The sequence below is a fragment of the Pogoniulus pusillus genome, chromosome 8 (genome assembly GCF_015220805.1).
Source record: "Pogoniulus pusillus isolate bPogPus1 chromosome 8, bPogPus1.pri, whole genome shotgun sequence".
Taxonomy (NCBI): domain Eukaryota; kingdom Metazoa; phylum Chordata; class Aves; order Piciformes; family Lybiidae; genus Pogoniulus; species Pogoniulus pusillus.
In genome coordinates, this window is record NC_087271.1 from 36,699,004 (window position 1) to 36,725,974 (window position 26,971).

At 47.7% G+C, this 26,971-nt stretch overlaps 2 protein-coding genes across 6 annotated transcripts in view; one reads left to right on the forward strand and one right to left on the reverse strand.

Moving 5' to 3' along the window:
- Positions 1–915: 915 nt before the first annotated feature.
- Positions 916–23,608, forward strand: IVNS1ABP (influenza virus NS1A binding protein). Of its 3 annotated transcripts, none has more exons than XM_064148064.1 (15): positions 916–1,176; positions 9,298–9,550; positions 11,516–11,642; positions 11,800–11,969; positions 12,060–12,135; positions 12,771–12,944; positions 13,878–14,003; positions 15,428–15,535; positions 17,863–17,989; positions 18,780–19,004; positions 19,752–19,873; positions 20,044–20,170; positions 20,278–20,409; positions 21,160–21,333; positions 22,150–23,608. In XM_064148064.1, the coding sequence occupies exons 3-15, from the start codon at positions 11,532–11,534 to the stop codon at positions 22,401–22,403; spliced, it is 1,926 nt and encodes a 641-aa protein (XP_064004134.1). In that variant the 5' UTR covers positions 916–1,176; positions 9,298–9,550; positions 11,516–11,531; the 3' UTR covers positions 22,404–23,608. The 3 variants fall into 3 exon arrangements, with proteins under 3 accessions (XP_064004134.1, XP_064004136.1, XP_064004135.1); XM_064148066.1 differs by having other exon boundaries at positions 11,520–11,642; XM_064148065.1 differs by lacking the exon at positions 916–1,176 and adding an exon at positions 8,667–8,902.
- A 1,049-nt stretch (positions 23,609–24,657) lies between these two features.
- SWT1 (SWT1 RNA endoribonuclease homolog) overlaps positions 24,658–26,971 on the reverse strand; it is a 36,430-nt gene continuing 34,116 nt past the window's right edge. For 2 of the 3 annotated variants that reach the window (XM_064148058.1, XM_064148059.1), the window contains exon 18: positions 24,658–25,970. In XM_064148058.1, coding sequence (XP_064004128.1) covers positions 25,687–25,970 — 284 coding nt within the window. In that variant the 3' untranslated portion in view covers positions 24,658–25,686. The remainder of the gene's footprint in view (positions 25,971–26,971) is intronic. The other variant, XM_064148060.1, reaches the window with a different exon arrangement.

Consider the following 26,971-nt stretch of genomic DNA (forward strand, 5'->3'; position numbering starts at 1 on the left):
AGGATGGCACCCAACACATACAAGACAGGTTGCCAGGCAGTTTCCAGCATTGAAATTATCACAGTATCACCAAGGTTGGAAGAGACCTCACAGATCATCAAGTCCAACCCTTTACCACAGAGCTCAAGGCCAGACCATGGCACCAAGTGCCACGTCCAATCCTGCCTTGAACAGCTCCAGGGACGGCGACTCCACCACCTCCCCGGGCAGCCCATTCCAGTGTCCAATGACTCTCTCAGTGAGGAACTTTCTCCTCACCTCCAGCCTAAATCTCCCTTGGCACAGCCTGAGGCTGTGTCCTCTCGTTCTGGTGCTGGCCACCTGAGAACCAGCACCAGAAGTGGTATCGATGTTTGTAAATCAAGCAGATACGATGCCTTGAACTGTAGACTCCGAGGAGAAAAGGCAACACCCAGTTTGAAAAATGAAATGAGTGAGCCTGGAAACTCGACTTAGCTCAGACATTTGGAACAGATTCTTACCCAGGAGGGCAGTGAGGCACTGGAACTGGTGGCCCAGAGAAGCTGCGGAGGCTCGGAGGCTGGAAATGCTCCAAGCCAGGTTGGATGGGCCTTGAGCAGCTCGGTCTAGTACAAGATGTCTCTGCCCATGGCAGGGAGTTGGAACTAGAGGATGTTTAAGTTCCCTTCTGTGAACCGAGGAGGCTTGTGGCAGAGCCCTACTCGTGCAAACGTGGCCCAGCCCCGGCTTCGCCTGGGCCTGCCTCCCCTCAGACCCTCAACGCCCCCAGCTCCGTCCGCTTTTCCCGCCCAGCGTCGCCGCTGCCCCAGGCCCGAGCTGCGGCCGCCACCACGCCCCAGCAGCTGCTCGGAAGGGAGGACTGCACTGGGGGTGCGGCCAGACCTTGTTTCGCGGCGGAGCTTCGGGCCGCCCCGGCGCCGCCTCCCGCCCAGTCCGCCGGAGGCGGAGGGTGAGGGGCCGCAGTGCGCAGGCGGTGCGTGGCGCTTCGGCTGTGGCGGCGTGTCCCTCGCTGCTCCGTCCCGGCTCCGCTCCGGCTCGCCTCCGCCCTTATCCTCCTCTGCCAGCGGCGCCTCGCTCTCCCTGCGCCCTCCGCACTCCCTTCACGGCGGGCTGGGGCTGCGTCTCTTCGTCGGCTTCCCCCTCAGCCTGGAGACTTTCAATATGAACAATATCGTCCGCGCTGAGAGGCACCAGGTACGGCACGGGTGGGAGCCAGCTGGGTGTCCCGGCCGGCCGGCGCAGACGCGCCTCGGCCGGCTGTGAGGGGAAGCATGGCGAGGACCGTGCGGCCGGGGGGGCCGGGCCCGCGCCACCTCGGCCCCGCCGCTCTTTGTCTCCCGCCCGGCGCTGGCGCTGGCGCTGCCGGTTGGCGGCGGCCCAGGCGGGCCCCAGCATGGCGGTAACCCCGCGGCTGCTTCCCGGCGCGCCGCACCGCGCCCTCGGCTGGAAGAACGGGAGCCCCTGCGGCTCTTCGTTGCGCGTTTGAGGGGGGCTCCCAAACGCGCCACGTTGCGATGCCCTTTGAGGGGAAGTCGTGTACATGGCCTGGGTGGCCTGAGGTCGGTTCCCTCGCAGCTGCCGGCGCCGATTGGCGCTGCCGGGGGTGCGGTCCCTCTGGCGGGCAGCGGTGGCCGCGGGGCGTGCGCAGCCCCCAGCCGGCAGAGCCGCTGCTCCCCACGCGGGGGTCGTGCCAAGGGCAGGCGCCGCCTGTGCTCCTTCCCCCGCGCCGCGCTGCGGGCGCCTGCTGGCGCCTTGCGTGAAGCCTTTGTAGTAAGGGGCTGGGGGAAGAGAGTAGAAACCCTGGGCTGTGAGAGAAGAAAATCGACATCTCAGGCTGAAGAACATACGCTGACAGCTGGTTGCCAATGTCGTGACCCTCCCTGTCATCTATAGCAGTCCTAGGAAATAGAAGGCAATCATAGTCAGGGTGGGAAGGGACCACAAGGAGCAGCCAGTTCCAACCCCCCTGCCATGCTCAGGGACACCCTACCCTAGAGCAGCCTGGCCACAGCCTCATCCAGCCTGGCCTTAAACACCTCCAGCCATGGGGCCTCAACCACCTCCCTGGGCAACCCATTCCAGCCTCTCACCACTCTCAGGCTCAACAACTTCCTCCTCACAGCCAGGCTGACTCTCCCCACCTCCAGCTTTGCTCCATTCCCCCCGGTCCTGTCTACTCCCTTGAGAGCCTAAAAAGTCCCTGCCCAGCTTTTTTGTAGGCCCCCTTCAGATCCTGGAAGGCCACAAGAAGGTCACCTGGGAGTCTCCTCTGCCCCAGGCTGCACAGCCCCAACTCTTTCAGTCTGTGCTCCCAGCAGAGCTGCTGCAGCCTCTGAGCATCCTCCTGGCCCTGCTCTGGACTCCCTGTAGCAAGTCCACATCCTTCTTGTACTAGAGGCTCCAGAACTGGATGCAGTAGTGCAGGTGGGGTCTCAGTAGAGCAGAGTAGAGGGGGAGAATCACCTCCCTCGACCTTCTGAGCATACTTCTCCTGAAGCAGCCCAGGAAACAGCGACTGTCAGTCCACATGAGTGCTTCTGGAGAAAGGTCAAAGGTAGGAATAAGCAGAAAGGGCTTTGGGGGTGGGGGGATGGGGGAGAGGAGGAGTGCTGTATTTTCTGCCTGCGTGCACAAATCGTCTGCAGCTGTTTAGAATTCTTTTTCAGAGGTGCTTTAAGGTAGAAAATATCTTGGCGTTGGCAGCTTCGCTGTTCCTTCATCCTTTCCAGAAGCATAAAGTCTGTATTGGTACTATTTCATGCAAGGTGGAAAAAGGTTAATGAACAAGAGGGGAGGCATTTGAGTTATTTACTGAAGAGAAGCATGGCAGGGCTGAATGGTGACAGACAAATGGAAATTCAGTATCATGGCACTGTCCTTATTCGTGGTGGGTTGTGAAGGGGAGGACTTTTTTGTTTGCAGTGATGAGTGTGTAGACACCACATTTGTTCTCTTCTGTCAGGGATCTCCAGAATAACAAACCAAGCAGGATGTGGTGCTTCGATGGGGAGATTGGTTTAATTTTAGACAGTGGCTTTTGTAGCCACAAGCCTAACGCCTGGAACACAGGATGCAACAGCCAAGGAATACTTTCCAGTTAGGAAACAGTATTTTAGCTACCATAAATAGGTCTCATTTTGTTTTCCTCAGATGGAGTTTTTAAGGAGCAGGACATGGTAGGAAAAGCAAGAAATGGGGGGTGGGAGAGCATGGCAATACACAAAAAGCTAAACCAGTTGGCTGGTTGTGTGACAAATGTTTGAAGAGCTGTGGGGAATGCATTAGTAGAAGGAAAAGGAGGGGGGAGGAAAGAGCTCAAATTTCAAGACTGAGGCAAAAGGTAGAAGAAGAGCTGGGGACTGAGAGTATAAATGGAAAAGGAGGAGAGTAAATGCAGAACTGATACAGAAAGGAGAGGTCATGACTCCCCTTTCCATTGCTAAGATTCAGTTGAACGGTGTTATTAGAAGCATTGGAGGTCTTAAATGGACAGCTGGTGTGCTAGGGCTGGGAGCTGTGGCTGAAAGAGAGGCAACATTGAAGCATAAAACCTGCTTCTCATGCATTTTTTAAGTGTGTTTGAAAGAGCTCTCCAGGCTAGCTCTCTGTAGAGGAGACTCACAAATATTACATCTGTTTGGACTACATGTAAAAGACTTTGGAAAATGTCCATGGGACTTTTTTCTTCCCCATCAGTTCTTAACTGGTGACAGCAAATTCTCTCTTCTCACTTTTGGGGAGGGAATGCAACCAAGGTTGATTTGCTGGGAAATAGAACTGTTTTGTTTTCAATTCATAGTCATTAATGAGACTAAATCAACTGAACAATGAATATGCAGACCAAAAGAATTAACAGTTTTCTGAGTCTTTTGTTAAGCCACTGGTGGAATGAAGCTGAGCCTGTTCAGCGGTCTAGAGTATGTTGGTACATGTCTTGGACAGTGATGGCTTGCCCAAATGCAAACTCAAGACATCAAAAGATTTTGTGGTTTTATCATAAAGAAATGCAATAAATGTTTTGAGGACATCTGGTTTTGTCTTCTGCTACAAGTAAGGGTCTAGGAGAAGTCATAGTCATGACCTACATTGCTGTGAAAGGCCAGAAACCCCACAGCAGCTAAAAAGCACCGACTGTGGTGCTGAATTCCATTCTTGTTTCACTGTACCAGCAAGTGTCAATCAAATGTCCATCATTATATCAACAAATAGCTACTTTTACAGTGTCTCCCTCCAGTTAAGGTTTTGTCTCCTCAGCTCACAAATACAACACTAATTTGACAATGAGATCTGTGTAAAATTGGCACAAAACAAGGAGCTTGTCCAGTGAAATGCTGCACATGGCAGGCACCAGTGGACTATACTAAAGGGGAGACCTCCCAGAGGGGAGAGAATATAAACACTGCCCTGTGGCATTAAGTCTTGGGCAAGGTGAGTTTTGACTCAGCGTTTCTGGGACCTTGGTACCTCACTTGAGATCACAACTCATACACCCCCTGAAAATGGCTCTGTGGTGGACAGGCCTAGGGCATGGCAAAGGTTTTTAGATCTTGAGAAATTCAACATTTTTAGGTGTTGAATTGTTTTCTGCAGTGAGCAACTGTTTAGAAACATTGGGATGAAGAGATCCTAAATTCTGAACACATCCATTTAAAATGTGTTAATTATGATTTTTGTTTGCTATGGTAAGCAAGCTAATAATATTTCAGTTGTATTTGCAAGATACATACAAGAGGATAGTTTAGTGAAGGATAATTAGTGTCATTGTTAAGTACAACTATATGTAAAGACATATTCCTAAATATGTCTTTAAAAGAACTTGAAGTGAGATGGAAAGATGAGTTAAAGAGAGGAAATCTCTCCTGCAAGTCAGGTTTGTTCAGTGGTACATGAATGTAGCAAATGAAAACCTCAGTCTGAGCATAACAGTGTTTAGGAGATGGCAGTATTAGAACACAGTTGTGTTTAAATGGAGCAACTGGGCAGAATTTGTGTGCTGCAGCTGTATCACTGGGACACCATGGGAGTGCTTTGTGGCATCTGGCCACTGACTCTCTCTGCAGTCTCACACCTGGTGTGGTACTCATGATCAAAGGTGCTGACTCCGGGCTCTACACCACTATATTAATCTTTTGTGGTAAAGCTAGAATGGAAACCCAGATTATTACTGTTTGTTTTGGGTTTATTTGTTTGGGGTTTTTTATTTGCTTTAAAAAGAAGTGCAGAACTCAGACATGAGCCAGCAGTGTGCCCAGGTGGCCAAGAGAGCCAATGGCATGCTGGCCTAGATCAGGAACAGTGTGACCAGTAGGAAAAGGGAGGTTGTTCTGCCCCTGTACTCAACACTGGTCAGGCCACACCTAGAGAGCTGTGTCCAGTTCTGGGCTCCTCAATTCAAGAGAGATGTTGAGGTGCTGGAAGGTGTCCAGAGAAGGGTGACAAAGCTGGTGAGGGGCCTGGAACACAGCCCTGTGAGGAGAGGCTGAGGGAGCTGGGGGTGTGCAGCCTGCGGAAGAGGAGGCTCAGGGCAGACCTCATTGTTGTCTGCAACTACCTGCAGGGAGGCTGTAGCCAGGTGGGGTTGGTCTCTTCTGCCAGGCAACCAGCAAGAGAAGAAGGGGACACAGTCTCAAGTTGTGCCAGGGGAGGTCTAGGCTGGATGTTAGGAGGAAGTTGTTGTCAGAGAGAGTGATTGGCATTGGAATGGGCTGCCCAGGGAGGTGGTGGAGGCACCATCCCTGGAGGTGTTCAAAAAACAACCAGATAAGGCACTTAATGCCATGGTCTAGTTGGTTGGATGGGGCTGGGTGCTAGGTTGGACTGGATGACTTTGGAGATCTCTTCCAACCTGGTTGATTCTATGACCTGCTCTAAAGAAGTTCTTTTTTCCAGTGGAGTGCGGTGCTCTCATTCTGGAACTGTAATTCTGTAGTTTTAACATATTTAAATAAATGCATTTTGATGGAGCTTGTGAAGTAAACATTTCAGAGCCATCAGGCTTCATACTTCACCTGGCTGACAGTGAGCTGTGAACATCACACAGGAAAAAATGTGAAGTGCTGGAGAATGGCAAAAAAGACTGCTGACAGTTCTTGATGTGAATATGAACAAGGAGGGGAAGGTAATTACAAACTTTAGATTCTTAAGAAATGAGTTTGCAGTACTTAGGTATAATGCAGAAAATGCAGTTGTTTTGGCTTGGCATTGGATTTTGGCTGTTTTTTTTGTATTTGCAGTATGCCAGATTAGAAGGAAAGCAGAAAGTAATGAACATGCTTGTGCTACTTGATGCCATTTTGAGTGGTAAAATTAGCCACGGCTCACACATACAATCATAGAATCAACCAGGCTGGAAGAGACCTCCAAGATCATCCAGTCCAACCTATCCCCCAGCCCTATCCAGTCAACCAGACCATGGCACTAAGTGCCTCATCCAGTCTCTTCTTGAAGACCTCCAGGGACGGTGCCTCCACCACCTCCCTGGGCAGCCCATTCCAGTGGGAAATCACTCTCTCTGTAAAGAACAGTACATAACAGTATTGAAGCTGCATGGCAATAATTAAGATGTTCCAATTGCTACATATTCAGACTGGACTGTACTATTAAGTGTATAAATGCAGAATGTGTGATTTACCCTCATGCACAAAGAAGGACTTTTAAAAGCCAGATCTTCTGTTTAGATCCAGAATTCTTTTGGATGTCTTCAAGACTGTAAGGAAATACATCAGGCAAAGTTAAAACACTGCACTTGAAGTAAAGCTCTTCTGCTAGAGTAGAATGTGACAAAACATGCCCAGAGATGTAAACTGGAATTTAGTTGAAATTGTTGGAATAGTTGTCCTGTAACTCAGCATCTCCCCAGAGGCCCAGCACCAGCTGTTAACAGCAATCTCAGTATTGAACAGGAGCCTGTGATGTGATGCACCAGCAGACTTGTTTGTCTGAGCTGTGGTACCAGCGTGCATTTAATTTGCTTTGGTGGTCACAGACTTCTGCTCAGTGAGCAACAGAACTTGTCAGAGCGTCAAAAACGTGGTTGAAAACCAGAGTGAGTAAAGTTGATAACCTTTCTGCTCAGAATCCTGCCAGTGCTGACCAGATCAGTCCACGCTTTTGTACCAAAATGCTGGGATGCTGTGCCAACCACCAGCTGCAGCTCCTGCCTTGTCTTCACCTTGACTGTAATTTTTAGATGCCTGTTGTAGTTTGCATTTGGCTGGGTGGATCTGGCCATCCTGTATGGCTAATTCCAGCAACAGAAATGGGAGGTTTAAAATCAGAAATGATCAAGTCAGAGGTCTCTTGTGAAAGACCTGGAACACAAATCCTATGAGGAGAGGCTGAGGGAGCTGGGGGTGTGCAGCCTGCAGAAGAGGAGGCTCAGGGGGCACCTCATTGCTGTCTACAACTACCTGAAGGGAGGCTGTAGCCAGGTGGGGTTGGTCTCTTCTGCCAGGCAAGCAGCAACAGAAGAAGGGGACAGAGTCTCAAGTTGTGGGAGGGGAGGTCTAGGCTGGATGTCAGGAGGAAGTTGTTGACAGAGAGAGTGATTGGCATTGGAATGGGCTGCCCAGGGAGGTGGTGGAGTCAGTGTCCCTGGAGGTGTTGACAAAAAAGCCTGGATGAGGCACTTAGTGCCATGGTCTAGTTGACTGGATAGGGCTGGGTGCTAGGTTGGACTGGATGACCTTGGGGGTCTCTTCCAACCTGGTTGATTCTATTATTACAACTCACGCAGGGATAAAGATTTTATGATTCTCTTGGTGGTGATTCTCTCATCCATTTGTGGATAGCCTTAGTGAAGCATAACTTCTCAGTTTTCTTTACAAGCTAATTCATTGTGACACTTGGGCTGAAACAATATTTCTGCATCTTTGAACAACAGAATGCTTAGCTGAGATCAATCTTTGGGCAAAGCATTGATATCAGACTGTCTGCTTCTGGTTTTGACAAGTGCAAAGTTTTGCTTGCTATAGAAACTGAAATGGTTATGTTGGTTGTACCTACAAGTGAGGGAGTGATGACTTCCAAATACAGTTGTAGTTCCTGAGCTGGTGTTCCTGTAGTCTTGCTGTGTTCAGAGGTGCTGTGTTAGGCATCCCTGCTGCTCTGGAGCAGTTGTTTCCTCCTTAATATGTATATGTTTGTGTCTGTTCTAGTAGCCAAACCTAATGTTAATTCCTTTATCATGGTTATCTCCTGTCTGAAACGTTCTGTCTTGAAGTCTGCAAGCTGTGAGGGATGGGAGCAGTTTTCTGGTGTGCTGTGGGACATTGCCCCCTGCTGCTTTTTGAGAGCCAGCCTCAGCTTGAGCTGCTGGTCAGCTGAGAGAACACAGCCAGAGCCAGGCAGCTGGTACACGAGGCTCTCTTGTCTCCATCATAGGGGACTTCTAATTCTTGACAAGGAGAAATGAGCTGGCACCTATTTTTAGGAAACCCAATTCCCAATGTGGCATTTAATCTGCAGATACAAATATAGTTTTGGAACAGCAGCGAGGAACTCAACTGGATAAAGTGATTGATGTTTTCCTGGGGTGGCATCAGGGTCATGGAAAGTTCCAGAGTAGGTGTTTGTTGTCTGTCCCCTCATCATTGCTGCTCCTCCTACTCTACTCTCCTCCCCTCTAAAGCCCATCATAAAGAGGCCACCTGCATGCAGAATTCCAGCAGAGCTCCCTGTTCTGCACAGCCAGGGCAGAACTTGAGCAGACCTTCGCAGCTTCTCCTGTGGGGTAGCAAAGAGCCTTTTTGCTGCAGAAAGCTACCTTGGAAATTGGGATTTCTGACTTTCATTTGTTTGGCAGTACCGGAGGCTGGAGACATGCCCAGTCGTTTCAGACGTGCCCTTAATGCATCTTCAGTCCATTTTAGGCATTCAGTGGAAGAAGGATATAAGTAGATGAGTACAGGAAAACTGAAAGGTAGGAGGTTTGTGCTATGGTTTTTGGTTTAAAATGCAGTTATTTTGTTGTGTTACTTAAGCCTTGCCTGCTTGTGTAAGCAAGCAGTAATCTAGACATGGGAAGTGCCAAAGGTATTGGTGGTGAGGAATTGCCTAAAAATGGGATTCAGCTGGTCTAAGTTTTCTCCTCATCACTAACTTATCCACTTTCTTGTCATGGTGGGTATAAAAATCGATGTGGTTGACCTGTCGATAGTCACACGAATCTGTTGCTGTCAGTGTGGAATCTTTCAGGCTGTCTCTGTGAAGAAAAACTTTGGGTCAGGAACTTCTACATCAAGACCCCATTAAAGCTTCACTTGCAATACACAGTAGTGCTGTTGGCTTAACTTTTTGACTTCTCTTTTCTTGCAGGTTATGATGCATGATTATCACAGAAGAAATTCATGTCTATAGCTCTTAAGGACTTTATTACATCATCTTCAAGCCTGATAGTTTTGGAATCCATATTGCAGCCGCAAAAACCAACGTCTGCTATTTCATTTCAACAAACATCTTCCCTACCAGAAGATACTGCAACCAAAGTTAAAATCCTCTTTTAACACAGTGATACCACTGATTAATTTCAGATCCCCCAGTTAAAAATCCACAGTGATATATTTGCCAGGTGAGTTGATTCTGTTAGTTGTATGTACCGAGGTTAATACTCCTGCTGAAGTTCTGCTGCTTTAAAACCTTGCTGTCTTTTTAGTTTTACTAGAACCCAACTAAGCAAAGCCATACATGAATGGGCAATGATGTCTCTAAGATTATTGATTGCCAGTTGAGGGGTGAATGCTCTCAGTAGTAAGTGAATTTAAACAGATTAAAGCCAGAATTACTCGGGGGGGGAGAGGGGAGGCATGTTAGTATTGATTTTTTACTATCCACTTTTTCTGTTTTGGGACTTTTCTTGCTCTGATCTTAGGAATTGTCTTAAGATGGAAACTTAAGTTGTTGCTGGTAATAGTACTAATATCATAAAATCAACCAGGTTGGAAGAGATCTCCAAGATCATCCAGGCCAACCTAGCACCCAGCCCTATCCAGTCATACCAGACCATGGCACTAAGTGTCTCATCCAGACTTTTCTTCTATGCCTCCAGGGATGGCAACTTCACCACCTCCCTAGGCAGCCCCTTCCAATGTCAAATCACACTCTCTGTGAAGTCAGAATGAACAGTAAAGGTCTCTGGTGGGATTCACATTGAATTGTGTGGAGTCCATGTGGTATCCTCCTGCAAGGTGTAGTCCCCACATATTCTTTCCTCTCAACTTCCACATTTGTTGTTATTTTTAGTTTTCTTTTTTAAAAACTAATATTTCAAGCTAATTAGTTCACCTCGGGGTTATATCTTAGTATTCTTAGTTAGCTTCCTATTTGGGAAGTTGACCTCTCCTAGAAGTGCATAACTAAAAGAAGAATCCATGGAAATCTTTGAAATCCCATCCAAGTTAAAAAAATCTATTTCATACAGTTAGTTTTCCAGTCTTAGTCCAACTTGCCTGAGGTGGAATGTTTGTATGTGGGTAAAATCTTCAGGGGAAGTTGTTTTAGCTTTGTGATGACTTGAAATAGATGGTAGTGATAGTTCAGAATGTCTTTAATTCTGTTTTTGTTCTGCCAGTGTTCTTTCATGACTTCTGGCTACTCTAAAATATTTGATTCAAGTCCTTACTCCTAAAATCAAACAGAATTTCTGTAGCTGTTCTTCTTTGCTGGTTTCATTTCTCAGTTCCTGTTTTTCCATGTAGCTCGATTGGGGTCTGTGCAAAAACTGAATGGCAGATTTCACACAATGAGCAGAAACAAGTGATGAATCTAACAGATCTCAATGCCCTTAAAATCGAGAGGAGTGAAGCATCTCTTGTAACCCAGTGGTTTCCAGCTTGCTCCCGTGGTGCTAGAGCAGGTGCTCCATGTCATTCTGGAGCTGGTACCTGCTGAAGTGATGTGGAGAAGTTAAAAGCTGTGGCCTCAGTCTCTGAAAGTCATGAATCCAATCAATCCAACACATAGCTGCCAGCAGTAATACTTCCCTAGGTGCTTTTTTGAGGTTGATTTGGTTTTAACTGCCTCATGACTGTTTGTTAGCAAATGACACACCAATAATCATAGAATCAACCAGGTTGGAAGAGACCTCCAAGCTCATCCGGTCCAACCTAGCACCCAGCCCTATCCAGTCAACTAGACCATGGCACCAAGTGCCTCATCCAGTCTCTTCTTGAACACCTGCCCGGGGATGTGGTGGAGTCGCCGTCCCTGGGGCTGTTCAAGGCAGGATTGGACGTGGCACTTGGTGCCATGGTCTGGCCTTGAGCTCTGTGGTAAAGGGTTGGACTTGATGATCTGTGAGGTCTTTTCCAACCCTGATGATACTGTGATACCTTCAGGGATGGTGCCTCCACCACCTCCCTGGGCAGCCCATTCCAATGCCAGTCACTCTCTCTGCCAACAACTTCCTCCTGACATCCAGCCTATGCTTTGCCCGGCACAACTTGAGACTGTGTCCCCTTGTTCTATTGCGGGTTTTAGTACCTCAGTACTAAAGCAGAACGTTGTTCCCTCTAAACTCTGTACATTCTGTTTTCAGCCAGACCAGCACCAAAATGATTCCTAATGGATATTTGATGTTCGAGGATGAAAACTTCATTGAGTCATCTGTTGCCAAACTAAATGCCTTACGTAAAAGCGGTCAGTTCTGCGATGTCCGTCTCCAGGTACCTCTTTTCTGCCCCAAAGGGTTTTCTTCAGCTGATGCAGAATTGAGACTGTGTTGGTTGGAAAAAAAGTAGTTGAACTGTGACATTCACTGAGTTAAAACACATTTCAAGAACATTCTTACCAGCGTGTGGGTTTCTTGTGTTTTCAACAAAGGTCTGTGGCCATGAGATGTTGGCACACCGAGCCGTGCTAGCTTGCTGCAGCCCCTACCTGTTTGAAATCTTCAACAGTGATAGTGATTCTCATGGGATCTCCCACGTGAAATTCGATGATCTGAACCCAGAGGCTGTTGAAGTTCTGCTCAATTATGCCTACACTGCTCAGTAAGTTTGCACAAAAAATAGAGACTAGACTTCAATGAAAAAAAAAAAAACCCACAGCCAAATAATGAAGATGCATGTCTTCCTTAATAGGTTAAAAGCTGATAAAGAGTTGGTGAAGGATGTATACTCTGCAGCAAAGAGGCTGAAAATGGAGAGAGTTAAGCAGGTACAGCTTTTCTCCAAGTCCATTCTGCTTTCTCAGGCTGACAGCATTATGCTTTTACATGTGAATAAGGCAGAAAATAGCGATTCTGTGGAGAGAATCCTCATTGGATAAGCTTCTTTAAATATTCATTAGCATGGGATTGATTTGAGTGTTGCTCCCACTTGGGTTACTTTGTGCTGAAGGGTTCTCTGAAGTTAGGGTTTACATTTCTGCCAAATGGCTTTTGAACCACAGCAGTTCCTTCCCTTTGGGTCCGTGGCTGCAGTGCTGTGTTTGGCTGCGTTGGAGCAACATTAAACCTGTGAACTTGTGGACAAAGGCTAATCCACACAATCCTCAACGTGAATTTGGCAGGACCTGAATTCAGAAATACTTAGACTTGCCCCACATGGGGGCACCTTTGACAAGGCAGTTGGGATTCTTCACGTGGCTGCAGATAAGCTTTCAGTTGAGGGTGAAGTGAGATTCATACAGGAGGCAACATTTTGTGTGCAGCCCTCACACAGGGGAGAGCGATCGCAGTTGGTCGCTTTTCTGCAGTTAGAAATCAGCTGCTGCTGTATGTTGGATGGATAATTTAGATGCATAAAAATCTTGTCTACTCATAAGCTCAGCAGCCTCTTTTTACTTCCAAGGTCTGTGGTGACTATTTGCTCTCCAAGATGGACGTTCAGAGCTGCATCTCTTACCGGAACTTTGCAAGCTGTATGGCAGACTCGCGTTTGTTGAACAAGATCGATGGCTACATTCAGGAACACCTTTTGCAGATTTCAGAACAGGAAGAGTTCCTCAAGCTTCCACGGCTAAAGGTTAGCTAAAGCTCTTAGACTTCCTTCTGGTATGTGGCTGCCAAAAATAACCCAACCAGCCTGCTCTAGGGTAGGGTGTCCCTGGCCATGGCAGGGGGGTTGGAACTAGATGGTCCTTGTGGTCCCTTCCAACCCTGACTGATTCTATGATTCTAACTGCTGTGGCTTTGTTTTGGGAGGAGGAAAGCTTTTGTACTGGTTTCTACCAACAGAGTGAAAGTCTTGGGTCTGTGTAATGCTCATATGACTGAATATTATCTGTAGGGAATACATGGTCTCAAGCCTTTAGGAGTAAAACATGACTGCAGTTGTGCTTCAGTGTGTTTCCTAGTTTCAGTGGCATTGGCTGAAAGCTCCTTGTAGATGGTGGTTTCTAGCTCTGGTAAAGTGACAGTAAAGGAAGTCTTTTTTTACCTGTGAGGGTGCGTAAGCCCTACAGCAGGCTGCCCAGAGTGGTTGTGGAGTCATCTTCTCTGGAGAGACTCCAAACCTGCCTGGACATTGTGATCCTGGGCAACCTACTGTGGGTGCCCCTGCTTTAGCTGGACTGGGTGATCTCCACGGGTCCCTTTCCACCCCTGGACTGTGTGATGCTCACTACATAAAATACACGGTATCACCAAGGTTGGAAGAGACCTCACAGATCATCAAGTCCAACCCTTTACCACAGAGCTCAAGGCCAGACCATGGCACCAAGTGCGACGTCCAATCCTGCCTTGAACAGCCCCAGGGACGGCGACTCCACCACCTCCCTGGGCGAAATACAGATAGGTACTAGAAATACAGATAGGTACTAGAAATACAGATAGGTACTAGAAATACAGATAGGTACTAGAAATACAGATAGGTACTAGAAATACAGATAGGTACTAGAAATACAGATAGGTACTAGATAGTACCTTTAGAGTAAATCTGCCTTTTCTCTGATTGAAGCTTGAAGTCATGCTGGAAGACAATGTTGGCCTACCCAGCAATGGCAAATTGTACACAAAGGTAATCAACTGGGTCCAGCGCAGCATCTGGGAAAATGGAGACAGCCTGGAAGACCTCATGGAAGAGGTTAGTCTTTCAGAAAATGGGGTTCAATATCTAGTGTCAATTTTTTTTTCATGTTAAGAAAAAGAAAATTATTATGAAGGCTGATCCCTTTTTCATTTTTTTTTTCCACTTTTTTTAACTGTGACCCTAAAGAATTTAAATTCTACTGTAGGTACCCCTAAGCTGAGAAACTAGGGGGGTGTTCAGGTGAGCTGAATGAACTGTTCAGTCTGGTCTTTGCTTTCCTGTTTTTTTTTGCTCACGACGTGCTGTACAGTAATCTCACAGTGGCATGTATCTCGCTCTAGGTTTTGGGGAGGTGGTACTGAAACTTGTCGTAGATTCTTGATGCTTTCCTTTGCAGGTTTTTGCTTGTAAACACAAAGTAGGGAAAAGCTTCTAATGGTTGTTCCTCCCCGTTGATTTATCTCCCCATAGGTTTATTAACAAAACTAGGATACCAAGGCTGAAGAACCAAGAAGAAACCTCAAGTGTATTGACACGTACAGAAGCAGCAGTCCTGCCCCAGTTCTCCTAAGAAAATCCGCTGTGGGCAGAGAACGATGATGATGATTTAATGGTGTTTACTTACTCCTTTACAGGATACATTGCTTTTGAAAGTTGTGTGTTATTAAATGGCTTTACTCATGAATGCTCATACTAGATGTAGCCTGGGCAGTATTTAATGCAAAAAAACCCAAAACAAACCCAAAACCAATCACGGGGAGTCTAAATTTTGAATTGGCTGGAGAAAATGGACTTTACAAACATCCCAGGTTTCCCAGGCTTGTTGTTGTGAGCACAGCAGACCTTTGGGAACACTTGTACAGGCAAAGCCAGGTGTTGATGCTGTCCTATGTTCTCAAGTGTGTATTTCCTCTGGGCAAAACTCAGCTTTAAAAGCCTTAAGCATGATGAAGTTCAGATGCGTTTCATTGAAACAGTCACATCTGATACTGCAGTGTGGACAACACTTTTCCTCCAGAGCCTAAATTTGTGTTGTCTTCCCATATTCCCATGCCTTTCTTTTAGAGTCCACTGTTGGCCTCCCTTAGCTTTTTCTAGTGGAGATAAATGTGTGTATCTTTCAAAGCAGAAAACTTGTTTGCGGGGATAACAAAAATGCTTGCATGAGATTGTGAATTTGTGTAACTCTGCAAATTAATGTGCCTCTTGCTTGTCTGATGTTTCTATGCTGGAAAAAAAACCCAAACAGCAGAAGTCCTTGGAACCTGAAGATTTCTCTCAAGCTGAGAAAGTAAGGAACCTCCATCCTGTGTTTGAAGATTGCCACCATGACATCTGCTTCCTTTTAGTTTTGTCGTTCCGCTAGATTGAGATGAGCTGACGAGAAGTATGCTGGCGACTGCCTTTTGTAAGCTGCCTGTAGCTAAGGAGCAGTGGAGACCCAAAGCCACATGGGTATTCTGTTGTTGTTTTTGCAGGTTCAAACGCTGTACTACTCAGCTGATCACAAGCTGCTTGATGGAAATCTGCTAGATGGACAGGCTGAGGTGTATGGCAGTGATGATGACCACATTCAGTTTGTGCAGGTACAAATTGCAGACAGTCTCAGGTAACCCCAGGTAGACTGGCCCAGTTTACAGCACACTTAACCTCTTGTGTACTGTAGCAGAGAAAGCAACAGTAGTGTTAATGAAGAAACACATGACAAGAACGTCTTTCTTAGCTCCTGGAGGTGATGATTTAGTCTCCTCGTGTGGTTTTTCAGGAGACTGGCTCTAAACCTTTGTAAAACAAAGTGCTGTAGGTTTGGTTTCAACAGAAATCAGGCTGTTAGAAGACAGAAGAGGTAGGAGAACAGCCAGCTGTGGCTTTGCAGATACCCTGAAGAGACTGAAGTGTCCTAGACCGCTTGGCTTGCAGTGGAGAACATGCCTGTTGCTTTTTGGCATGGGCAAAGATTCCAGGCATAAGCTGTAATCCTTCTGCTGCCAGCCTCTGTTTTCTTTGTTCAGCTGTGCTTGTGGTGTGCAAGAGAGATGTTCAAAGCAGCTGTAGATAGCATCAGGTCTAGAGACAATTGATGCATGAACTCTGGGCAGATCAGTCCTGTGCTTTTTGAGATTTTAATTTGATTTGTTTGGTTGTTTTTTTGTTCTAGCCAGATAAAATAGTCTTCAACTCCAGGAAAACACAAGACTTAAACAATGGAGGCTGTTTAAGAAAGGAGGGATAAAAGGATTAATAGATGCCAGTTATCAGTTGCTTTATACAAATTCAGGTTGCTTAAATTCACTAAGTTAAAAGCAAACATATTGTAGTATTTAAATTCCTAATTGTGGAACCATGCAGGTTTTAGCTAATCTTTATGTAGAGCACAGTCCATGGATTTTAGGAGTGAAAAAGAGAGGAAAATGAAAAGCCAGCTAGTTTTCCAGTTTATACTTTTAAGTAAGCCATCACAGACCTCACCACCTCTGGATCATAGAATCAGACTGGTTTGGCTTGGAAGGGACCTTAAAGATCATCTCATTCCAACCCCCTTCCCTGGGGCAAGGACACTTCCTATTAGGCCAGCTTTCAAGCTGAGAGGTGAATGTTCCAAAGATTCCCTTTCAGAAATAAGACCAAGAGTTCTCAACTTTGTTTTTATTTGAATCCTTTCTGGCAACCAGCAACAGAACAAGGGGACAGAGTCTGAAGCTGTGCCAGGGGAGGTCTAGGCTGGATGTTAGGAGGAAGTTGTTGGCAGAGAGAGTGATTGGCATTGGAATGGGCTGCCCAGGGAGGTGGTGGAATCACTGTCCCTGGAGGTGTTCAAGAAAAGCCTGGATGAGGCTTTTCTAGTTGATTGGCCAGGGCTAGGTTGGACTGGATGATCTTGGAGGTCTCTTCCAACCTGGTGGATTCTATGATCATAAGGATTGTTAACTTTAGACCAGATTCTAAATGGCTGAGAGAGCTAACACAGAAAACCTACACCTGGCAATCCAGGAAAAATTGTAAGGTTTTGATTTACAGACGTTTGTAATTTCTGTAACTGGAGGCAGTGGAATGATAAGAGAATCAGCTCTTAGTTAGGTGGAGATTCAGAAATCCCTTGCTTTTCATGGTGAGCTAACAATCCAGGCCTCCTCTGTGACACTATCTAGGAGTGAGGTGATGAATTTCAGAAGTGTTGTGACAGATTCCATGGAGCTCAGACCCCAGGCAACTGCAAGTGTCGTGAACTTGATACTGTGGTCACAAACTGCTGCTAAGCAGGGCAAAACCAGAAAGAGCCTGAACAGCAACCCACCCAACTGTGCAGTGCCATCTGAAATGTGACATTTTGGGGATTCACTGAACTGAGCAAAACAATGAAACTGTAGTATAAATTTAATTGAAGAAGAAATGAAAGCAGAAATCTCCTGTGAGCGGAGAGTAGTGAGGGAGTAAAATCCAAGAACCAGCTAATCTGAGCACAGAGAGGAACTGAGGCGAAATTAATTTGTCTACAGGGAATGAAGAGAAATGTTAATTCACTTCCAAACAGTGTTCCCTAATTAACTCGAGTTCCAGAGGCAGAGCTTGTGAGCCAGGCTCCCAGGGTGCAGATCAGTTCTCTTGATGGATGTGGCATCTCCCTTGCACTGGGGAGTCCCACTGGCAGTGCCTGCTCCCCTCTAGGGGTTTAGCATGATTTTTAATCAGGCCCAGCAGTGTACAGCTGCAGTCACAGGCTGACATGGGTGCCAGGACGAGAGATAGGGTGGGTTTGGCCTTTGTTGCTGAGCAGGCAAGGTGTTGAGTATGTAGGTGGACTATAAATGGTGCTCTGCAGACATGGTAGACAAAGTGTTTTCCTGAGTAGTCATGTTAGCTCAGAGAAGCAGAGATAGGAGGTGTAGTCTCTAGCTGCCTTTTGATTTTGCAGAAGAAGCCACCACGTGAGAATGATCACAAGCAGATCAGTAGCAGCTCCTCTGGAAGTCTTTCTCCAAATGCTACTGCTCAGAGTCCTAAACATGACTGGAAAATCATTGCTTCAGAGAAGACGTCGAGTGAGTAACTGGGGCAGGTTTCACCTAAAAGCCACCTCTGGTATTGTGTGCTCCCCACCTCCCATTCCCTGGGGATTTCCTTCAGCATCTGTAGGGAATGTGAAAATGCTATTTCTTGCTGCTGGTGTGAGTCAAGTAATGGGCCCAGTTACTTGTGGGGTGTTCCTGATGTAACGGAGGCCAAACTGGGATCACTTACGTCTCAGTTCCTTCTTGACAGGGCCACCCCAAATCCCATAGTCTGTATAATTCACCCAGAGAGTCTTAAGGAGATAGGCAGTTTCTGATTCATTAACAGGGCTATCTGGGGGTGCATGAGGAGACCTCCTCCAGGATATCTTCAGGAAGTTCTTCACAGAGAGAGTGATTGGCATTGGAATGGGCTGCCCAGGGAGGTGGTGGAGTCACCATCCCTGGAGGTGTTGAAGCAAAGCCTGGCTGAGGCACTTAGTGCCATGGTCTGGTTGACTGGATAACGCTGGGTGATAGGTTGGACTTGGATGATCATGGAGGTATCTTCCAACCTGGTTAAGTCTGTGATTCTAATCACTGTATCAGTAACCTAAACCTCATCATTTTCAGTAAACAAGTCAAGGCTTAGAACCAGTAACCCCAGCCTATGTCAGTGATCTAAACCTCATCGTTTTCAGTAAGCAAGTCAACACTTAAAACCAGTAACCCCAGACAAAAGACAGCTGCTCAGACTTCAAAGGGGAGGAGCACAACCGGTTGGCATTCACAGAAATCCATCTCATTACATTAGTGGTTTCCCCTTTTCTCCTGCTGACAGGTAACACCTACCTGTGTCTGGCTGTCCTGGATGGTGTGCTGTGTGTGATATTCCTGCACGGCCGCAACAGCCCCCAGAGCTCTCCCACAAGCACACCACGACTGCTGAAGAGCCTGAGCTTTGAGCTCCAACCAGATGACATCATCGAGAAGCCCATGTCCCCAATGCAGTATGCTCGCTCCGGGCTGGGCACTGCTGAGCTCAATGGCAAGCTCATTGCTGCAGGTAAAGGGAATTGTAGCAGTTTTGAAACAGTCACTTGGGTGGAGGGGACAGTGGCTTCTTAACCCTCTGCATAAGAGGAGAGCTGGTGAGAGTAGCCCTGTGGAGGACTTGGGGGTGCTGGTGTGTGAAAAGCTGGACAGGCACGGGTGTAGTGAGCTCACAGCCCAAACCTAGCCATGTCCAGCAGCATAGGCAGCAGGTGGAGGGAGGGGACTCTGCAACTCTGCAGTGCTGTACTGAGACCCTCTGCAGTGCTGAGGCCGGATTTGGAGTCCTCAGCACAGGAGAGACATGGACCTGCTGGAAGCTCTCTGCTGTAAGGCCAGGCTGAGAATGTTGGGGTTCTTTAGCCTGCAGAAGAGAAGGCTCTAGGGAGACATTCTCGTGGCCAGTCAGAAAGCTGGGGACAGACTTTAGATGAGGATGTATTGTAACAGGACAAGGGGCAATGGCTTTAAACCAGAAGATTTACACTAGATACAAAGAAGGAATTGTTTATGCTGAGGATGGTGAGACACTCTCCCAGGTTGTCTGGAGAGGGGAGCATGCCCCATCCCTGGAACCATTCCAGGTCAGGTTGTTAGGGACTGAGCAACCTGCTCTAGTTGCAGATGACCCTGCTGACTGCAGGGGGGTTGAACTAGATGGCCTTTACAGGTGTCTTCCAACCCAAACCAGTCTGTGATCCAGTGACATCAAAGTAATTGGTCTCTGGAAATGTGACTTCATCTGAGCTTTTGCTTGTAGGTGGCTACAACAGGGAGGAATGTTTGCGCACAGTGGAGTGCTACGACCCACAGAAGGACACCTGGACCTTCCTGGCACCGATGAGAACACCAAGAGCTCGGTTCCAGATGGCAGTTTTGATGGTGTGTGGTGGGTAGGGAGCAGAGAAAACATGACATTGTGTAGAGTTAGGTGGGACAGGTGGAGCAGACTTCACAGAGGGGTAACTGAAGCTGTGTTAAGTGTAATGAGCTAAGTAATGGTTTGAGTCATGTGCTTAGATGTGAGGCAGGTATTTCTTGGTTCCCTGCAGGGGCAGTTGTATGTGGTGGGTGGGTCAAACGGCCACTCAGATGACCTGAGCTGTGGAGAGATGTACGAGCCAGAGATAGACGACTGGACTCCTGTTCCAGAGCTGAGGACCAACCGCTGCAATGCAGGTACCGCAGCTGCTGCAATGCAGGTACCACAGCTGCAGCCAAGCAGCTCTCTAGGGCTTCCTACACTTACTCAGCTGCTCACTTGCTGTCCTTCTCTGCACCAACAGGAGTCTGTGCCCTGAATGGGAAGCTGTATATTGTTGGTGGCTCAGATCCTTACGGCCAGAAGGGACTGAAGAACTGTGATGTGTTTGATCCTGTAACGAAGGCCTGGACGAGCTGTGCCCCTCTCAATATCCGTGAGTGTGATCTGCAGCTTGGGAGCTGGGGAAATAGTGGCTCATGGTGTGACATGAAACCTGCAACTGAGAACACACTTTAGATGTGGCCAAGAGAGCCAGTGGTATTCTGGGGTGTGTCAAGAAAAGTGTGTCCAGCAGGTCTAGGGAAGTTCTCCTACCCTTCTACTCTGCACTGGTGAGACCACACCTGGAATACTGTGTCCAGTTTGGACTCCCCAGTTCCAGACAGATGGAGATCTACTGGATAGAGTCCAATGGAGAGCTATGAGGATGATGAGCCTTGCTGCTATGAAGACAGAAAGCTGGGGCTGTTTAGTCTGGAGAAGAGAAGGCTGAGAGGGCATCTTATCAATGCCTCTAAATATCTGAGGGGTGGGTGTAGAGATGAGGGTGCCAACCTCTCTCTGATGGTGCCCAGGACAAGGAACAATGGGTACAACCCAGAACACAAGAAGTTCCATGTCAACAGGAGGAGAAACTTCTTTGGTGTGAGGGTGCTGGGCCGGTGGAGCAGGCTGCCCAGAGAGGTTGTGCAGTCTCCTTCTCTGGAGACTTTGCAAACCTGCCTGGATGTGTTCCTGTGTGACCTACTCTAGGTGATCCTGCTCTGACAGGGGGAGGTGGACTCAATGATCTCTGGAGGAGGTCCCTTCCAACCCCCACCGTTCCATGATTCTGTGGCAGCATTGTAGATTGCAGTCTTGCGTGGGTACTGTCTGGGCTGTAACCCCTGGTATGTGATGGCAGGGAGACACCAGTCTGCAGTGTGTGAGCTGGGGGGGTACCTGTACATCATTGGAGGAGCTGAGTCCTGGAACTGCCTGAGCAGCGTAGAGCGCTACAACCCCGAGAACAACACCTGGACCCTGATGGCGCCCATGAACGTGGCTCGGCGAGGAGCTGGGGTGGCAGTGCGTGACGGTAGGCTGCCCGCCGAGGGGGCTTTCTGGTTAAGCTACCATGCAGGTAGAATGCAAAGCTCTGTTCCTGCTAGGGCAGTAAACACTCCAGTAAGAAGCTGGCTGTGCTTCCACTTCTAATTACAAAGGCACCAGCCAAAAGAAGACTCTTTGTTTTGGAGCGTTTGCCACCACCTCCTTTGAAAAGATTACCCCTCAGCTTCTTGAGCTGTGTCTGTTTGAATGTGAACTTTGCTCTTTGAAGTCATTTTCAATTAGCTCTGCTGATCAAAGGACCCAAAGCAGGTCTGCAACTTCAGACCTTGAATAAGGAAGAGGTTTCTGACAGAAAACCTTAAGCTCCTTCATGTTTTGACTTTGGTTTGCATTCCTGTTAGAAGACTGTGACACAGCTGGTGATCAGCACCCTTTGCTCCCCTATAGATAGGGACAGGCTGCAGGAGTTGGGGTTGATTAGCCTGGAGTAGAGAAAGCTCCAAGGAGACCTTATGTCTGCCAGTATCTGAAGGAAGCCTACAAGAAGACTGGGGAGGGACTTTTTACAAGGGCTTGTAGTGACAGGACAAGGAGCAATAGCTTTTGAGCTGAAAGAGAGAGGGGATTTAGACAGGGGCTTAGGAAGAAATTCTTCATGGTGAGACACAGGTTGCCCAGGGAGGTCAGGGGATGCCCCTTCCTTGGAGAAGCGTTCTGGGCCAGGTTGGATGAGGCTTTGAGCAGCCTGGTCTAGGGGAATGCATCCCTGCCCATGGCACGGGGCTTGGGAACTATCTGATGTTGAAGGTACCATTCTGTGACTCTCACTTCCTTGTGACAGGAAAGCTCTTTGTGGGTGGTGGCTTTGACGGCTCCCACGCGGTGAGCTGTGTGGAGATGTACGACCCTGCTCGCAACGAGTGGAAGATGATGGGAGGCATGACCACCCCCAGGAGCAACGCTGGCATCACCACGGTGGCAAACACTATTTACGCTGTTGGGGGGTTTGATGGCAACGAATTCCTAAACACAGTCGAAGTCTACAACCCAGAAACTAACGAGTGGAGCCCCTACACGAAAATTCTCAAGTTCTAAGTGAATTAAATTGCCCTTTTCAAACTAACAGGCTTAGTGATGTAATTGTGTTGTCAGCAGAGGTACAGATGTGACTAGGGGCGGGGAGAGAGCAGAGAGGTTGCCAACAGCAACACAGGGCTTTTGCATATTGCATATTAATGTGCTGTACATACTTGTTTTGGAGAGAATACCGAGAGGAAGGGGGTGGCTACATCTTTAGGACTTTGTGTTGGGTGGGGGGAGGGTGTTTTGGGGTTTGGTTTTGTAAAAGATTGTTATGAAGAGAATGCAGGAGAAACCTGATCGGGTGTATCATTTCGGCAGCTTCCCCCAGCGGCTTGTTTGGTCAGTTTGCACATGGACTTCTCCTGGAGGCTGTGCTGTTGGGGCAGGTAGCATCAGGGTGATGTGGGCGAGGTTTTTCATCAGGCCTTGTTTTCTTCCTTGGGTTAACTGGAACAATCTGTAACAAGAAGCCTTATTTAAATAGAGAAAATGGCTATTTTTGTTATTAAAAAAGCTGACATGCCTGCCAATACCTTATCTTTTATGACTGCCTTTTTATAACCGTTTTTATATACTCAGCAGAGTATTTTATCTGTCAAAATGAAAGCTGGAGGTAGTTGGTTATGGAAGCAGAGAGACAACGGTGGAGTCATAGAGACCAAGTGGACAACTGCTAGCTGAGCTTCTGGGCTTCAGCCTCTGCTGTTGTATGGCCCCTTAGCAAGTGACAGCTGTGCTAGCACTGAGTGAAGTTCTGAACACAATCTAGGTGTAGCTTCCCAGGCTGGGAGAAGGATTTTTGGCTCCAAATGGCTTGAGGGAGAGGCAGAGGGTGCTTTCTATACAGCAGTTTTGTTACTCGGGGTGAGCTAACCTTTGTAAAACACAAACTTCAGCCTGGGGCTTTTCTTGTGGTTTTTAACCTCTTTGCCAGCTGGCAGTGGAAATGTATTCATCTGACTAGTGATGTCCTCACCTTATTTTCTAATAAGAAGCTGGAAGTGTGATAGAACACAGATAACTTGATCTTGTCCCTGCTCATAGGTGTGTGTTTTAGTTCACTCGCTCTACGCCTGCAGATAAGATGCTGGTTAGGATGCTGTGGTGTCTAATATGTAGTGCTGCACATCTAACTCCTCATGCCAAACCCAGCACTGACTGCTTGCTGCTGATGCAAACACATTAAAGGTACCTTGTGGGAAATCCCTGCACCACAAGATTGCTGTGATGTCTCCTTGTGTCCTTTTCTTCAACATTACCTTTTGCAAACAGCATCTGATGATGTCAAAGCAGACATTTCAAATGGATCTAGAATGACAGAATTACTCAGGTTGGAAAAGACCTTTAAGGTCTCTGAGTCCAGCCATTCCTTAACTCTACCAGGGCTGGTGCTAAACTGTGTCCCTCAACACCACATCTCTGCCTCTTTGAAACCCCTCCAGCAATGGGGATTCACCCATCTCCCTGGGGAGCCTGTTCAGTGTTTGAGAAGGCTTTCAGTGAAGGAGTTTATTCTCCTGTCCAACCTAATCACCTCCCTCCCTCCTTCTGTTATTGCTGGGGCACAGAGATCAAGACCAAGGCAAAGTAGAGTCTTTAATTGTATCCTTACCTTGAGTAGAAACAGGAGGCGAGGAAGGGCCATGTCCATCTGCCACTGGACGTGTTACCCTCCAGAAATGGGTGTAAAAGTCTGGGAGCCTGCAGGTGGTAGCTGGCTTCCTGCAGCACTGCTGCTGCTGTCAAGGGGGAGATCTGCCTGCTTCAGGCTCCTCTCTGGATCTGTGTACTGAGAGCTCTCCGCAAATTGAAGTGGGGCCAGATGAGAAGGGGGACAAGTGAATTTGAGTAAGAGCAAGTAACACCATGGTGAAAAGAAGCACCCACTGCTGCTGTGAGCAACTCAAGCTCTGGGCCTCAGCACCTGGCAAGTAGTTTTAGGAAATTAAGCCACCAGCAGTGGCACTAATTTCAGTCTCCATCACAGTCTTAGTTTACTGTGACTGTCTCATCCCAACACCTAGCACCAGCCTGCTGCTGCAGGGTCTGTCATGCAACACCAAGCAGTCCTGAAGAGGGCCACAAACAGGCTACTGCATCTCCACCCTGGAGCAGGAAAACACCAGAACAAAGGGAGTCACTGATCGTTTCCAGGCTGTAAAATGAGGAGTCGGTGTGAACAAGACAAAATCATTGTCTTGATCTGTGTCAACAGTGTAACAGAAGTAGATGAGAGTGATGACAGACAGAGGCAGACATCATGTCCTTAAGTTGATCAGCTTCTTCCTTTATGGTACAAACTGACAACATCCAACACTGGTCCCACAACTGGGATAACAACTTGAATGGAAACAGCCCTTAAAATTAATTCTGTACCCACAATAACTCCACCTGAAGCTTTTCCAGTGTCTGGGGGCAAGAACTGCATTAAACGGGAACCCACAGGCATCAGGAAAGGCAAAAAGTAGAGCTGCTGGCAGGAACTGCCAGGTAGAATGAAGGGCCATTTACTGAAACAATAACTTAATCTGTACAAGAAAGGCTTTACAAATGCAGCCCAAAGTTGATAACAGAATAAACTCCCTCTGGAATTCTGCCAGTCCTCTTGGCTCTGTACAAATACATACATGGAAGAGGTAGCTTGAAAGGCCACAGCAGCATCAAAAATGGCTCTTAGAAAGTTTCATGGACTTCAAAGCAGTTTTGGAAAGCAACAAACAGCATATTCAGAGAGGTCAGATGGAGCTCAGAGATGAGGTGAGTTGGAGAGGAAGTGGTAACAGGGAAAAAAACCTCCTGCTGTTACAGGAGGAAGTAGGAAGGATGAGGCACTCCAAGGGAGTAGGCTCTGCTGCATGAAGATTAAGTAGGTAACTCTAACAGAGGAAAACCATCCCTTTGCTCTGGACAGCAGTACACCTCCATGAGGGCTTTGGGTTTGGTTTTAGAGTAAGCATCACTCCATTTCTGGCCCATTTGTATGTCTTCCCTTAAGCCCTCCAGAGTTCACAGGCTGCACACACTGCACCTGTCCAGTCCTCCATGTGTGCAGCAGCACAGGCTCCCCGGGTCGTACTCCACTGCTTCCCCTGCAGCCTGTCCCAGCAGGTGCTGTTTGCTCCCTCGGCACTTCACAAGGCTCAGCAAAACCAAAGCTGTGAGTGGATTTTCCTGCACAACCCCTCACAAACCTGGCTGCTAACAGAGTAATGCCAGCCTGGCACTGCTGTGCACCAAACCACCTTTGGCAGCCCCAAGCCCCTCACTTGAGACAGAAAATTCTCTCTGACATGTACTATACAGATGTAGCTATACTTCCCTTCATCTCCAATGGAAAACAGCACTGTTGATCAGAACCGAGGCATGTTTCAGGTTCCTCCAGTAGCTCCCTCACACACCGCAGAGGAATTAGACTTGGGTCGGACGAGGGAAGTGCAGGGGAGTGACACACAGCTCCAACCATTGTCCCAGGGTCAGAGCCAGCCCCTGTTCTTGGCCTCAGCGTGAACCGATGCGTGACACTGCTTAATGGTGTGCTCCAGCTGGGCCAGCTGCCCACAACCGACCTGCAGCCGCTCCCTGGGCAGAGAGGACAAAGGTTATCAGGACAGTGCATCCACTGAAAAGACAGGAAGGCTTCTGGATGTTCCTCTGCAATGCCAAGGGGCTCTCCTAGCACACTTCAACTCCACCAAAGCAGAGAATTCTCAGTGCCTCGAGAAATCCAGGGGTGCTGTTATCTGTAGCCAAAGATCAAGCTTATGAGAGAGCTGGCTAACAGTTAGGTGTTCCCAGCTGCATAGAAGCACAGACTGGTTTAGGTTGGAAAGGACCTTTCAAGGTCATTTAGTCCAATCTCTTGAGTTAGGGGCACTGAATAGGGACATCTGCAATTAGATCAGGTTGCTCAGAGCCCCAAACAACCTGACTTGGAATGGTTCCAGGGATGGGGCAACTACCACTTCTCTGAGCAACCTGGGTCAGTGTTTCACTATGGTCATTGTAAAGAACTTCCTCCTATCACTCCAAGCCCATCTAAGCAGTTTCTCCCTAGCCTTCCTGTAGGTCCCCTTCAGATACTGAACTGTAGCTATGAGCTCTCCCCAAAGCCGTCTCTTCTCCAGGCTGAACAGCCCAAATTCTTTCAGCCTGTCTTCAGAAGGAGAGGTGCTCCAGCCTTCTGCTCATCTTTGTGGCCTCCTCAACACAAAAACCTCACAGACCACAACAAAACCAAAACCACCTCACCAAAACACAACCTGTTATAACCAGATTCATTTCAATGGAGGTTCTTTAATTCCACATCAAACCTGTGCTAGCCCTTGGGATCCATCTGTACTTCCTGAGTCTGGATACGAGGCAGTGAAGATCAGAAATGCAGTCCTGTTGTCTTGCACTACCTTACAGTGAGTGCTGACCCACACAGGCTCTGCCTGGTAGGACAAGGAGGGACCAACATCTCACCTCAAAACAGACAGAGATGCTCTAATGCAATTTCTGCCCTCTCTTACTCTGTTGTCATTTTTAAAAGGGGAAAGAAAAAAAAACCAAAGAAGCCATGCCCCACTCATCATCCCTCT

Coding starts and splice junctions, on each gene's coding strand:
- IVNS1ABP (XM_064148064.1), top strand. CDS start 11,532: ATGATTCCTAATGGATATTTGATGTTCGAGGATGAAAACTTCATTGAG. Junction 19,874..20,043: donor TCCAGATGGCAGTTTTGATG/GTGTGTGGTGGG, acceptor GGTTCCCTGCAG/GGGCAGTTGTATGTGGTGGG. Junction 21,334..22,149: donor TGGGGTGGCAGTGCGTGACG/GTAGGCTGCCCG, acceptor TCCTTGTGACAG/GAAAGCTCTTTGTGGGTGGT.